Source organism: Lepisosteus oculatus, chromosome 13 (assembly GCF_040954835.1).
Source record: "Lepisosteus oculatus isolate fLepOcu1 chromosome 13, fLepOcu1.hap2, whole genome shotgun sequence".
Lineage (NCBI taxonomy): Eukaryota > Metazoa > Chordata > Actinopteri > Semionotiformes > Lepisosteidae > Lepisosteus > Lepisosteus oculatus.
The window spans coordinates 6,364,706-6,380,271 of NC_090708.1; the positions used below are offsets into that span (position 1 = coordinate 6,364,706).

The 15,566-nt window shown below is 36.9% G+C and overlaps 1 protein-coding gene across 5 annotated transcripts in view; it reads right to left on the minus strand.

Moving 5' to 3' along the window:
* schip1 (schwannomin interacting protein 1) overlaps positions 1–15,566 on the minus strand; it is a 253,101-nt gene that overhangs the window by 208,522 nt on the left and 29,013 nt on the right. Inside the window, exon 1 of one of the 5 annotated variants that reach the window (XM_006637609.3) lies at positions 14,453–14,548. The exons of 3 other annotated variants lie outside the window; for them this stretch is intronic. In XM_006637609.3, the coding sequence (XP_006637672.2) occupies positions 14,453–14,461 (9 nt within the window). In that variant the 5' untranslated portion in view covers positions 14,462–14,548. Of the gene's footprint in view, positions 1–14,452; positions 14,549–15,566 lie in introns of those variants that run through there. One more of the 5 variants, XM_015361002.2, reaches the window with a different exon arrangement.

Genomic DNA, 15,566 nt, shown 5'->3' on the forward strand with positions numbered 1-15,566 from the left:
AAATGGAGGTGATGTATATAAATATCAAACCAAGCTATTTGTATACCCTAAAAGATTATGCTATTTAAAAACATTGGATGAGTCAATTATCATTGGGAAGCCCTAAAGCATTAAATGTGCCTGTCGCTTACCTTATGACAGGCTCCTCCAGTAATTACTATGTGGTCTAAGACAGGTTTATCTCTGCTTGAACCAACGGGAGGATTGTCACAGATATTGAAGTCTGTGGTGCGTGACTGTCTTTAAGCTCACAAGAGCACCTGAGAAAATGAACCTGAAAACCTGAAGTAACGCACTAGAACTAATATTTTAAATCAGACACCATGTGAGAGTCACGTTAGGCTTCCGTATCAAAGTAACTGTCAGAAAGGGATGAATCTAATTGCTTCCCTTTATAAGCAGCTCACTGCTTGTCATCATAGAGGCACAGAAAGAGAAATGGAAAGCCACACAACAAGAGACACATTTATCATCACAAGAAATAACAGGCACTTTTTAGGGCATTAATATCACTGCCCAGTAGAGAAAGGGTATTTAAGATGAGATTTGCAAAATAAGTCTTTAAAAAGTATTATTATAATAATTAATTATAATATATTATAAATGGATTATGATACATACTATAATTTGAATATTTAAAGCTCACTTTACTATTGTATACTATTAACTGAGATACCATTTGTTAATATAAATGAGATACCATTTGTTAATAATTAGGGCAAAAAAGCAATAACACTGTACTATTAATATTACTCATGTCTTACAGTCTATTACTGTAAGAATTATTTCTTTGGTTTCTGTTTTCCTCAACTCACTACTCAGACAGATAATGCACCTGGCACACAACAGCAGAGTAAAGAATACTCAGTGCAAATGCATCCTGCGAGTAAAAGATAAGTAGCTCTTATCATCTACTATATAATGATGTGTGTGAGCTCCTCACTGCACAAGGCAGACCTAATTGGAAGCAGAAGCCATCTTAACTGTAGAAAAGCCATACCTGTAAGCTGCATATTTAACAGCTGGCCACAGTGATTGCAGTATGGTGCACTGACTTACACCCAGCCACTTTAAAAACTCTCCAGGACTAACTGGAGCTCCTGGAAACTACCTTCCCCCCTTTCTTTATTTTTTCACTTCTTTTCCTGTCATTTCTTCTCCTAAGAATGAGTACAGATGAACTGGGAGGAGCTTGTATTAAACAGGGCAGCTGAGTGGCAGCTCTGGTCACTCCAGCAGACTCACAGACAAGAACAGAAGGAGCACAAGACACTCTTGTGTGCAGCTCATAAAAGACTGAATAGAGAAACTTTGTTTTATTTGGGTTAACATTTCTAAAATTGGATATGCTTTCCTGAGTATGACAGGAAAACTAAACCAGATTTCTTTTCCAAAAAGGCCATTTATAAAAGTGTCAAAATCTATTTTCTGCCTGTCTGTACACTATCGGTAATAAAGTTGTTGGTGAAAGGTATAGAAGAAACAAGTATGTCAGTTCTTTTGAGCTGACCGCAGTTCTTTGACTAATGACACCAGTCTCCAAAGCGTTACTGTAAATGCTTCAAACACTGTAAGCTGTTTCTAATTAAAGGAAATCCGAAACAATAAATTACATATTCTGCATGGAATTTAATACCCTCCCAGGACTGGGGAAAAAAATGTAAAAAAACAACATTAAAAATAACCCGGTTAAAAGTTATAAATTATATCAATTATAACACCATCTGTCTGAACCAGAAATTTTAAAGTAAGCTTCGCAGCCTACCTATTAAATCATCAGTGCCACAGAGTGGTTAGCAAGCAGCAAAGAAAAGCTCAGCATACTGTTCATAAGTGGCACTGCCCTGATCAAAGGTGTCCCAGATGGGAAGTCTACAGTTTCAGTACACTTGCAGTTGGCTCTCCCATCTGTGACAAATCCAGGGAATATGCCATGATAATAAAAAAGCACAACAGAATGGTGTGGGAAATTTAAGGATTGCAAGATCTACTGTCCAGACAGTCTTGCCTTCTTGGTTTGTCCTGATCTCAGTGCTGTAGCAGCACAAAGGAATGGCTGAGAGCACCGGTCTCCTGTGTCATACAGCCACCAAAATACTGCAATGAATAAATAACGAGTGCATTACGCATTATTAAGAGATTATCAGTTGTTCCATGGCATTAAACAGAGAAGAAATCCTATTTGGCAGCAATTTATTTATTTTTTTCTTCTTGGGAGTGTAATTTTAATATATATGTAAATTGCTTTATACAATTACAGTGTCTTACATGATTGTTATCACTGCAGTAATTCAATGAACAAATACTACTAATGAGAGAGCAGAATTAAAACAGTGTTTCACTTACTACATGGTGAAATATGGCTGTATTTGTCTAGTTCTGGCACCTTTCTGATGGTGTTTGATTGCTTTCTCTCCTATAATCGAAATCCATTGAGGTCTGTCTAATAACTATGTACAGTACATTAATGTCTCATGGAATATGGGGATGTGATGATACGTGCAAGAAAGGAATTAATGCAAGTCCCCTATCCCAAAGATGTAAAGCTGCACAGTGCACTATATACAGCACTATCGGCTGTGTGCACAAACTGAGCAACACCAAAAGATTGCTACTGGGTTTAACAGAAATGTCTGAAATAGAGAAATATAGTTAATTTTAGGGTGCAGGCCAGTCTTTTACAGAGACCTTGGCTTGTCTGTCAACACATACTAATACACCTTAGCTGAAATACTGTAGCATTTCTCCTTAGGAAAAAGAATTTGGGTGAGCTATCTTTCGTCAATCCAATCTATCCTGACAAGTGTTCCAAGATGCATGAAGCTCGTTTGATTGGACCTGAACCGTGACGGCCTGCTAGATTGTTTAAAGGTATTATTTATGACCTCTTGTGAAAATAAAACACTTGATACAGGAGTGTTTTCAGGGGAAAAAAAGGTACTATATTTTGTTTGAGGAATAAGGCTCCCATTAAGACACACCTTAGTTGTGCTCTGCACAACCTTCGGAATCAATAGGCATATGTTTTCTTGCTTTTGGGGGAAGTGTGTATCACAGCCATAAATAGTGCTTTTACCATGATTACGGTAATGTATTGTAATGTCAAGATGGCAGTATATTCATCTTTTTGAAGTAAGTTTAATTTCTGTGCCCCACACCATCAACTCCCTTTCATACCTGTTTGAATATAGATTGGAACTTAGCATATTGATTCAGCTGTTTTCATTCATTTTCATATTACTATGATGAAGCACGTGCGGGCTATTGAAAGCTTTCATTTCCAGCTTCAAGAACTTAACACGGTAGTAACCCATCTCATGTTTCACATGTCTCAAAGGAGCAGGAGGCTCTCAGAGTCCACCCCTGGTATTATGCAGCTTTGTGTTATACATTCAATTACATTTTATTACATTCAGAAGGCTCCTGTAAATGCACAGATTCTAGTTATTTGAAATACAGAGGTGAAAATTAGCTTTTGTTGAAGCTATAAAGTAGGCACGTCTCAATCCCCTCAAAATGACACCATCTCATTGTGCAAAAACGACTCTAATCTTGATTCATTTCATTACACATTTGATAATTACACCTTTGCATGTTCCATGGACTGGTGTATTATAGCTTACTGAAGAAAAGAGGCTCTTTTTATGACAAATTGTATAGCTTGTATTTTAATGCAATACTTCAAAACGACTTTTACACTTGTCATGTGCAGACGCAAAATTGCGTTTTTGAAGTGCTATTGCTCAGACTCTTGTTTTTTATTTTGTGTTACTCCTGAAACTTCTTTTTACTGGTTTTAATAATATGGAATTTGCCCGTCAAGACTTTCAAGCATCCAAAATGATACAGTTAAAATTAAAATGGAATGCTGAAAAAGTCATACTGAATGGCGCAGAACTACAATTAGACGGTTTTGGCAAATTCAAGGAATTTAGGGAACTAAACCATGTCCCCCAGGTGATCTTATTGTGAATGGTTTGCATAACTTGTTGAAAATAAAATGAAAAAAAAAACATCCAATTTAATACTTTGGAAGGACAAGTTTAAATTAAACTTCATATTATAAGTTTGGACACTAAAACTGTCAGATGACTCATGAGATTTCATTATATATGCTGTATTTAATCACCTACAAGTCATTCTCTGCTACTAAGCTGTGTCAAATAGTGTAATATTTCCTGGAGTTGGACTCTTGCATTTCAAAGATGATTTCCAGCCAATCAACTTTTTTTGTCTTGTTTTTCCAAATGGGTTTAAATGCATTCTAAGAAATGACAAATATAAATAATGCACAACCTTTGCGATAGCATTTTAGAATGTTTGTATGAAATGTTGTCTTTTGAACTATTTGTTTTTGTTTTTCCATTTAGTGAATTACAACAAATAACATAAAAATATCAGACAGGTCATATTTCATGACTTCAAAGACGATTAACAGCATAAGACAGCATAAAATGTAAGTCTCAAAACCGTTAATAAATCCCAGTATTTATTACTTGCAGTAATTAGGAAATTAATTCAATAGCAATTAATAAGGCAGGCTTACAAGCATATGGATTTAGTGGCAAAGGCACGATTAAATCATTGCATCAAATGTATGTCCTTCTGATATTTATAGCTTTAATAAGATCCTGTTAGTAATCCCTCATAAAGCTTCCTCTGCTCTAGAGCCCTGCACTGTGTCAGCAGTATTCAGCCAAATACGTGACTGTTTTACATACAGAATGGAGGCCTATACAAATGTCAGTTTAGAACACATTGTTTATGTTTAATTATATTTCATCAAGAGTGTCAGGCATCTTAAGGGCCACAGGAGCTGCAGGCTCTCATTCCAACCTGTCTGCTTATTTATTGTTGTTTATAAAATGCTCATGAATCAAAGAGAGATTGGAAAACCATTTTGGGCATGCAATGACATTATCCAGGTCTACAGAAAGTTATGACAAGTTATGAGAGCCAAAGTCTCTTCCAGGTTTATTGTTTGATACCTTTGTCCTAGAATGAGCAGGCAATCGTCCATCACAGTCCATCAGAGAATTTAACGGGAAGAAATTAAACAACAGTCAAATGTAACTTTGCTTGAAATTAAAAATAATAGTTATTATTACCAAATTAAAACCCATCCAGATGCCCATATGCTTGCTATTCCTCTAAAAGCATCCTTAAAGGCAGCGCTGACACAATCAGATTTAGACTGTTATAATCACTGACGGCTGTCTTTGAGCCAAAACATGTGAATCCCCTAAGCAGGGAGCACGGTTCACTCTGTAACAGCTGGAAATCCTAGTAAATGAAGCAGTGAAGAATGATGCCAAGCTGCTGGGAGAAGGTTTGGAAAAAGATAAAAGCTGCCTGATGATGAAAGAACAGAACCTGAGCAGTGCTTGTAGAATTTAAATTAGTCTAATAGGTATAATGAAGATTGGATGGCCTGATAAAATTAAAATTTCACAATTCCTTTGGAACCATTGCAGACCAACAGACCCATCATCAGACCTCTTTGGCAAGCCTAATGTAAATTTTAGTGCCAACACTTGTGCTCCACTGATATTCAGGCTCCAAGTACAGGACAAACATACAGTACAGCACAGTTTACCCGTTTCCCATCAGAACACACATGGGCACAGCCCTTCGATGTTTTGTCACAGCAAATTGGGGTCTAGAAGAATCACATAACTAACATTTTGAGGCTAAATTATACTGTAAATTAGAGAGATAAGAACACTTTATTGGCCATCCACAATTTCTTGTATTAGGAATTTGTCTTTTTTGCATACCCCAACGTGCTCTCCAGCCACACAGACAGAGAAGCTTGGAGTCAGAGCACAGGGTCAGCCATTCACATGGCCCTCAGGGGCCCAACAGAGTAGGATTCCTCTGCCGGCTACAGGATATGAACCAGCAACCTTCTGGCCACAGGTGCAGATCCTGAGCCACAGAGCCACCGCACCGCATCCTTTAAGACAGTATTATGTGATTTTCTCAAGTACTGTATAACACATAAATTAAAAACTAATTATAATCAAATGAATGTAATTCAGGTGGGTAGCTGCGTCAGCACGCGTTGGCTGCAAAGGAACAAGTAATAGGTTTATTCCATGCTGAAAAAAAGAAGAAAGAGAACACAACGTTTCGGCCGTGGAGCCTTCTTCAGGTGTCTTCTTTTTTTCAGCATGGAATAAACCTATTACTTGTTCCTTTGCAAATTCATGTAATGCTGTCTTTCTCCTCTAATTAAACCTACAAGTGTAAGTGTTCCAAACCTCAGAAACGAATGGGCAATTTTCAGAAACAGAATGTCTAGGTCCCTACATCTCGCTGTCTTGTAGTATCATGAGAGGATGAGGCTAAAATGTATCCAAGATGTCCAGCTAAATGAGCTTGATGAGCATCACAGGTCATAGCCAGACAATTTCTTATTGAAATGCATAATTGCAAGGCCTTAAAATAAACAGTTTAATTTTGCTTTGATTGCTATTAGTCTCTGTGTAATATTAATTGATTCTAATGCAGAAATAAAATTCCATATCTACAGAGCAGTCACCTTTTAGAAAATCATATAAAGTAGTTGATGGGAGAAGCAAAGCTGACCATGCTCTACGAACATTTTGTATGCCACATGATACCTGTTTCCTGCTCTCATATTGCAGTGATGGATTCAGCTACATCTGGAAATAATCTGTGCAGAGAATATTTGATGCCCAGTCAGTTGTAATATTTGATTTGGTGTCACAATTAGGTGACTTGTACACTTTTGACCACTGAAGGAAAGAAAAAAAATAGTATTCTTTTCATGGAGGACTGTGCTGGCCAATTTAGAGTTCTGATAAAAGACTCCAAAGAGCGTCAGACATCATTATTTTTGCACATAACGATGGAAGTTAGGAATGACTCCAGGACAAACGGTAGTTAAATAAAGCCAGCCATGTTTCAAAAGTAAACATAACTTCAGACAGTGTGATGGATTATTTTAATGTGCTAGAATGGCCACATCTTCTGCAAAATGTGGAATTCCAAATTAAAGAAACACATCAAAAATGACAAAGATAATGGATATTTGTAGACATGACAGGAATTGCCAAAAGTGCTGTGTGTACACAGCTGTGCTCGGAAAATGGCTTTCCCCCATGTGGTGAAAGCCAATGGCAAGGTTCAGTATTTCAATTAACTTTTAGAAAACTGTCTCATAACTGCAAGGCATGCAACCAACAGCTGAACACCCAAATCATGGCTGTGATTAGGTGCATAGCACGCAATCAATAATCAGATAACGGCCAATTACTTTTTCTTTTTTCTAAATTTAGTATTACCAATTATTTTTGGCTTACAGCAAGGGCCTTTGTTGACCACAGGGGAGAATGAGGAAACATCAGCAGACTCCTTCATCCCGACCATCTTCAAACCACTCGTCTTTCAACACATCACAGGCACCAGAGCCTGCTTTTACTGTGCGTCCCTCACTGACAGCACTGCAAGCTTGCAAGTGCCCAGGAGACCGCAGGGGTCACTGTGCTGCTGAGAGCTGAGAGAGCCCAGATCGACTAATTCCATCCTATCCTCTGTGACTCTCAGCCAATTGTGCGCTGTCTCTTGGGGAATCCAGGTCACAGTCTGTTAGTAAGTAGCTTTTAAATGTAAAGTTGGAAGCAATTCTGGAAGCCTAGGGGTAATATAGGGTCCTAAATCAAAGCAGTCTGAGCTGTAAATTTATGATTTAACATGACAAAACTGCTGTGAAATGATGTTAAAGGTTCATCGCACCACCCTTTTCACCCCCGACCCTCCCTTTTGGAAATGGAGACAGAAACATGTTTACAATCAATGCTTGACTCAACAAACACTATCGATCTAAGAAGATGAGGCTTTGCAATACAAGTATCCCCTGCTAAACACTGCAGAAACAAGCAGGTGTTAGCTTAAGTACCGCAGTCTGGTTTTTAAATAGCCTGTTTCTTGGGCAGGCAGAAAAGATGCTTGCTGTAGTAGTGAAAGCTCACCAGCTAGTTTTCTGCTGCAAAAAGAAAAGAAAGAAGAATGATGGGTGCAATAAACTCAGTGGCATTTCATTAGAATAAATATACTTCCAGCTATTGAAAGCAATAGGTTTGACTACATTCCCATGAGTGGAACAGGTTATCTCTAATCAAATTGATTAGCTCCCTCTAAAGTGTGAGCTAGAGGTCCTTGTTCATGGAAGAGGTCATGGCAAAATGCATGTCCCCAGTGACACCAGCTGTAATTCATACTGACCTTTACCTATCCTGCCCACTGGGACTTCTTATTTCACCGCAGCAATGGAAACCCCAATTCCAGCTCTAAAAACGCTTCAGGAAGTAAAGCCATTAAAAAACATTAAAGACAACTCTGAGCTTTCAGACTACCGAAGTGAAACACCACCTCCTGAGAGCACCTGTCAAGAAGACTGCTGTATGTGAAAAGCAGTAAGTGTTGCTAGTTGACAAGGTTCAGTTTTTGGTTTTCTGAACATGAAAAAGGACACTGTTTACTTACTTCTATGGCATTCTGTTTTAGTTTGATATTTTTTTTAACGACTCTTACTATCTACCAAGTGAGAGACCACGAACTCATGACCATTAGCTATATTTTGAGTTCTTCTCAAAATAAATCTTCTGAAATCAAGGCTGCAAAACAGACCTCTTAATTTTCCTCTCTCACTTTTCACAAATTTAATGTCCATTTCACTAGGAATGGCCTAACTAGTCAAATGATAAATCTTTAAAAACACATTCACTAACATTTCACATAGTGATCCATTTTCTCAGGTTATGATGCCTCAAGGTTTCCTTTGAGATCTGCTAATGTTGGCTTAATTTTTCACTCTTAGGCATTATCTCAGAACAAATTGTTCTTTTTATGATGATATGAAAGCATTAAACATAAGGAGGTTTAATACATTATTATGTTTGATATATCTACAGTTGTAAACTGCAGAAAAGTGTGAAATCAAATATAGAACATATTGCAAGCTCGCATGCAGAGTTTGAACCATTAATAAAAAACAGACTGTCTCAACTACATAGCTTAAAGATACACAGTATGTATTTAGATTTTCAAATGGCATATAATAAAAATGTGTTCCTTAGTCAGGTTTGCAGATATGCGCTGACCTTATCAAAATAAAAGAGACCAAGACATGACTTGAGAAATGCCTTGTCTCATCTGAATAGCACGATAAATAGGAGTTCCTCAGGTCTCCAAACTGAGCCCTCTTTTTTTTTCTGAGTGTGCACCAGAATGTGAACAACATGTATGGGATATTTATTGAATAAATAATTGTTACGTGGTTGAATAAATAACTGTTAAATCACAGCTGCACATATTTTCAAAATACACACACTAACACAAACACACATGACTTATATTCCTCTGTCCTAAGGCAAAGGCAGAAGCAGCTATGCTTTTAATCATGTGCCTCAGTACAGCGGAGCCCAGTGGAATTCAGACAGGGAGGGGATTCTTGTAACAGGCAGCGTTAATGTTCTCATTCATCACTAGCACTGCTAATGTGTCTTAAAAGAACTCCTAGTCCTTCACACATTGGTGCATCTGTTATGTTAAAAAAGGAAAATAATAAATAATAATTAACGTGTTGTGGCAAGTGGATGTTTCAGGTGGTGTATCAATTTTCCTTCAGAGGTTCATGAAGAATACCCATTGATTTTAACCGAACAGTGACCGATATATGAATGGGAAAAGAACCGAATTGGTAGGTGTCTGGTGTAAGTTACGGTTTAATAACAATTATAACCACACCGCAGCCACAACAGTTCTTGAAATAAAGAAATGTTCACCACTAGCAGTGTTTTATTAGAAGTTGACATTTAAAGCCCTTCTAATTCAAGAGACATTTACAACCAGTCAGCGACATTTGCTTCCTTCAAATGCTAATAAATTACAGTACATCTCAGTTGATGTCAAATGGGCCCAAGCTTTTTTACTATAATTATTTCTAATACTTTCATTAAACCCTTTTGTCAAGCTTTCCATTCTTATCCTAGTCAGCTATATCCCTATCACAGGCATTATGTACAGAAAAATTGAAAAACTGCCTGAACAGTCTAAAATTAATAGAATATTAAAATGCAGTGTTGTCAGTGTTTAGAACATAATACATCTATAATAACAGCCACAAAAAAGATTTTAAGTAGATATTAATATAGTTTACCAGACACTCCAAAAATCTCAATAAGTTATTCAGAGAACAGGATAAAAATTCAAGAGGGCTCTATTATCCTTTACTAATATGTCACTGTGATAAGTAGCATTTTAAACAGAAGGATGTTTCGATAGCTTTTTTGAAGTGTGCTGTGAATTTAACTTATGTTGGATTTGAAACTTTATTATATATATGATCATTATATATAGTACAGTATATGATCAGATATATGGCAATAAACTACTGTACTATGAAACAAATGAACTATTTCTCTGTATAACCTACAACTTCATAGCACATATTCTGTTACTGGTATTTCAAGTAATGGTATTAAATACAGCAGAATCTTGCTCTGAAATCTCACAGTGACCCCAGCTCTGTGAGGGAACAATACTAACCACTGCACGGCCATGTCACCCCAAAACTAGTTCAATTCAATTATATGTAAAGACTTGATAATACTTCCAGAGGGTTATAAATACTGTATAAGGGAAGACCAGCAACCCCACTACTTGGCAGATAAGGCAGAGAAGTGTCATATTGCATCACCTGAGAAATTAAATTACTGTATTTGGGGAACTCAGGTAGGCCAGATCATGCAAGAGTGAAATTTAACCAGGACACTGCTATTAAAACTCCTCACAAGCAATACCACGGTATATTTAATGATCAAGAAATACGATTTAAAGCCATATTTTCAGAACAGCATCTCTAACCCTATTGAGATGTTGACTATGAGATTCCGGCTCAGAAGGACCAACTGGTCCACTAACACCATCTGTAACCACAACTTGTTTCTTCCTTGGTATCCCATTATCTCCCATCCCAGTACCAGGCAGACCTAGTCTTATAGAATGCTCTTTTCCCATACTGTAGGATTTCATTGTAAATCCTAATGAAATGGCATGAATGTTAGCAACACAAGAAACGTTTTTTTCTGAAAATGTAATAAGTGATTGGATCTAATTGTGAACTGCTGGCATTACACAGTGGTAGAGTTAAATAAAGTTACAATGGCTGGGTTTTATTTTCATGTTTTAGACATCATAAAACCTATGGCTTATTCTCAAATACCAGGCTTCCAATGGCAGACAAAATGAAAATTAAATAATGTTAAATTTGTTAAAATAATTATGGTCACTTCTATTCAAGAATCATGTCAGACCATCTCCTCTCAGATTTGAATTAGTCACTTGAGCAGGCAGGTTTCCCAGCTTGACTTCTTAAAATGGGATCTACAGTATATGGGGTAGTGATCTGACAATACTTCTGTGAGAGAGAATCTGGGGACAGTGATTATATCTGAAACAACTGGCAGGAACACATCATTAACTGTGCATATGGAACAAACTATTCTCATGTAAACACAAGGACATTTAAACATAAATGGCTGTTCAATTGATCTTAAATAGATGCCTGTGAATGCAAGCATTTACCTGTCTGCATCCTTAAATCAAATAATGACTAAGAGATGTGGACAAATAAATGTTTTCCCTAGTGGCAAAAAAATCTAGTTCTCATATAGAGTACATTACAATTTCAAACATTCCATATACAGTACAATACATTTGTTAGACATTCATATGAAAGCTAATCATTTCTCAGAGCTGATTTTGATAGGCAAATATAGCTTTATATTGTAAGTCAAAAGGACCAATTTTAGGCATTATGTATTAAAAAACACCAGATTAAAAAATTAACGTTAAAAGGGGGCTATAGGTTTGTAGAGTACTGTACACATTGTATGTAGCACTTTATAATAATGCTATTTGCTTTAGTATACTGGAGAATCATTTGTTTTTTAATTTACATCCTAACATTAGAAATTATCAGGCAGAATGGCTTACAGATGAATTAATGACAGTGTTATTTAACATGGGAATGACCTGATATTATTTTTAGATTACATAAAGCAAGAGCCTGATATGTACTAATAACACAAGACTACTCATTTTTTATTACATTACATTTATAGGTGACGTCTACATACATACAGTATAGTACAGAGCAAGTATTACGTGAGGTGTCTTAAAGAATGAAATCAGATCAGTCATTAATAGAAAGTTGATTTTTTCAAAAAGAAAAGTGACTCATTTCTGGTTTAATGTGTACCAACTGGTGAAGAGAAAGAAAAGAAGAGGAGCAAAATCAAAGATGAAGTGGAACACAGAGTAAGAACTAAAGGTACCGCAGCTGTTACTGTGGGATTTTCAGATCGAGCCACAAGAAGCTGGAGGAATAGAAGGAAATGAGGACGAAATCAGAAGATCAGAGCAAGATCAATGTTTCGGTGTCTCGCAGGACTAACACCATGTGAAACAGCCTGTGGGCAGTAAAGCAGGGAATCAGAGAAGTTATGTTCTCTCCGACTGGCAATTAAATAAACTTGCCATACAGAGAAGCCAGTCGTGTGTGTATAGACACTCCACAGTGGGACTGATTTACATTAGAATAAAACACCATATCATATTAATCCACAACACTCCATCATGGAGACACTCCTTAGAATAGCTCTTGTTGACAACAGATGTAAGGAATGCTAGAAATAAAACAAGTTTCTAAAGATATCTGCAAAGGGGTTTTGTGTGCCATGCAAAACAATTTTCTTTTGAATAAGGTTATTCACCTAAGGACGTAGGGCTCTTCGTGAGCACATTTGTCAGTATCAATCTGTTGTTTTCCTTTACAAGACGTACTGTAAACGAGATGACTGTCATCAGAGTGGTTTGACCAGTTGATTAAAAAAATAAAATAGCTTTAAAAATCCCAGTGATGATTTTAGAATATTGAAGTCTGGATATAAATTTAATAAGTTGTGTTGTGCCATTAAAGCAGGACATTAAGTTGAATCACTTTGGCAGAGAAGAACAGAAATTAAATTTTAATTGACTTCCTTTAAATGCATCACCTCACAGAACCCTCAACCCACTAATAACCTGCAAACTAAGAAGCAATTAGTGTCTTAACAGAGCAAGCGTGTGTGATTTAAATGCAGCACATGTAACCTGCCTTCAAACAAAGCATTGAAAATACAAGCCCCCTTCCTTTGAACAACATCCATGGCAAAAAAAAGCACTTGAATTCTGACCTAGCACAACATTGTGTTAAGCAAGAAAGATATTTAAAATTTGGTCAGCCGTGCAAAATTACAATTGTGTGCAGTCGCCAAAAATGGTTAGCAGTAACCGCATGGAATTTCTGCATTAAGAACAGGGATTTAATATTGTATTTCAAAGTGAGAGAAAATGCAGTCCAAGTGTCAGTGAAATCCCTATCAGACAAACTACTCCAGCTGCCAGGAATCATCAGCTCCATTATTCAGCATGCTTGGGTCTCCTGGCCACATGCAATTTGGCAGAGGATTCTAATTTCTTGGACATTCAATAAGTTTGCACAACCTGTTACTTTACAGCATACAGCAATCCACACAATGACACATTGTGATGCTTTTGGAAACAGTATAGGAAATTTGTCATTGCCTGTGAAACGTGAAAAAATTGCAATCCAATGTTAATACTGCAGAAGAGAATCTAAAATTCTCTTCTGCAGTAATTCTCCAATTTCCTGAGTTTAAAAATACATATCGATTTTTATTTTGTCCTGTTAGCAAGACCAGACCGTAGAAAGTAGTTAGAGAATCCTAGATTGCAAATTATCAGGTTTTCAGGGTTGATGTGAACCTCAAACATCTTTCTGTTATTGTGTCTCAGACACAATAAAGGTGCACATTGCATCAAAGTCACTATAGACAGCAGGCTATCAGAAACCCAAAGCTGAAACAGAAACCGTTCTGCAACCTTCAAACAATATTAAAGCATGTCTTCTTAAAAAAGTTTGCTTTCCAAAGACATTTCTTATCTACATTACTTTAGAGCAATTTCAGTAATCAAGAACATCATTAAGGTGTAAGGTTTCTTGTGCAATGTTCTGTCGCTGTATTAGGGAGATTTATTATTTGGCATGAATTGTGATGCATGCTATTTATACATCTAAAGAAAAAAATATCACACTATAAAGAATATTTCCCCAGGGCATTGTGTGCTTCTCTCACTGACAACTAAAACACACAGTACTGAAATCCCCAAAGACGTCTTGACATCTTCTCACTTAATTGGTATAAACTGACAAGTCTGCCGAACCTGATAAGCAAAGGCATCTGAACAGTGGCACAAAGACAGTGAGACACAGACACAGACACAGACACAGGAAGAAAAAGAATTCAAAATTGTTGCATTCTCCTTTAACAAAAAAAAACGAGAAGTGAAAATTTATTACCAGATGCATCTTGGTCACCCGCAGAGCCTGAAAAATCTTCAGCAGTGTGCCGTTAGTATTCCTCCGTGCTAGCTTGGTGTTTTCTAAGCCAGTACGATATGGAATCTGGCGAATCTGAAGGCTAGAAGCCCTTTGAGTTCAACGCACCATGCACATCACAGCCTCAAAGAAAGCGGAAAAAAAAAAGAAGCAGCCCACAGACACAAGCAGGATGAGAAAGTTCTGGCGCCTCTCCAGCTCAACCTTGAACTAATTTAGAGCTGAGAGGGAATGAAAATGAAGGGAAACCTAGATGTACGAAAGGGATTCATCACAGTTTAGTGGCTTCACTGAAACATGCAAGTTCCATCTCTCTCACTTTACTTCATTTTAAAACACTCCGTTCAAGGCACTATTAATCTAAATACCAGTCTGTAATCTTGTGACTACAGTGCAAATCAGCAGATCAATTTATTTCATTTTCCAGGGGGTCTGTAGTGAAGTTCGCTTGCTGTTTTAGAATAAAGAGTCTCACTGCAGAGACTTGTTGTATTCCCTCATCAAAGTTGTTTGCCATCCTCATTTTACAGCCTTATACATTCCAGCTCAGCAGACATATGTTCACTTGTGCCTAGTATTATTTCTCTGGGCTCGTTACAAAAAACTAAATGAGGATTGCTGGTCCCTTTCACACATTCTGTCCAGTTTATCTCTGCAAGAGCAGGATTTGTGCAGCTTTCAAATGTCTTTCCCCAAAACATAATAAGAGATAAGTTCCACAGCATTAAAAAATCTAAGCATTACCAATGTTTTGTAACAGCAGGCATAAAAATAATAGATGATACTATTAAACTACAGTATACCAATACTAGTATTTTTACTATTGGGTCCTAGCAAAGACAGTGGAAATATTTAGCACGTGTAGTAAATATACTTTTGTTCCATCCATCTATCTTGTACAGAGCAGAAATATCACAAACTGGATTTTAACTGCAAATAGCACAAGTGTCATTTTATACATTTATAACTTTCTGTTATGTTAAGTTGGTGTATTTCACGACATCCACCATTCAACCATAACACTTTAAATTGCAAGATATTGATTTATTAATTCTGAATTTAAATAAAATAGCAG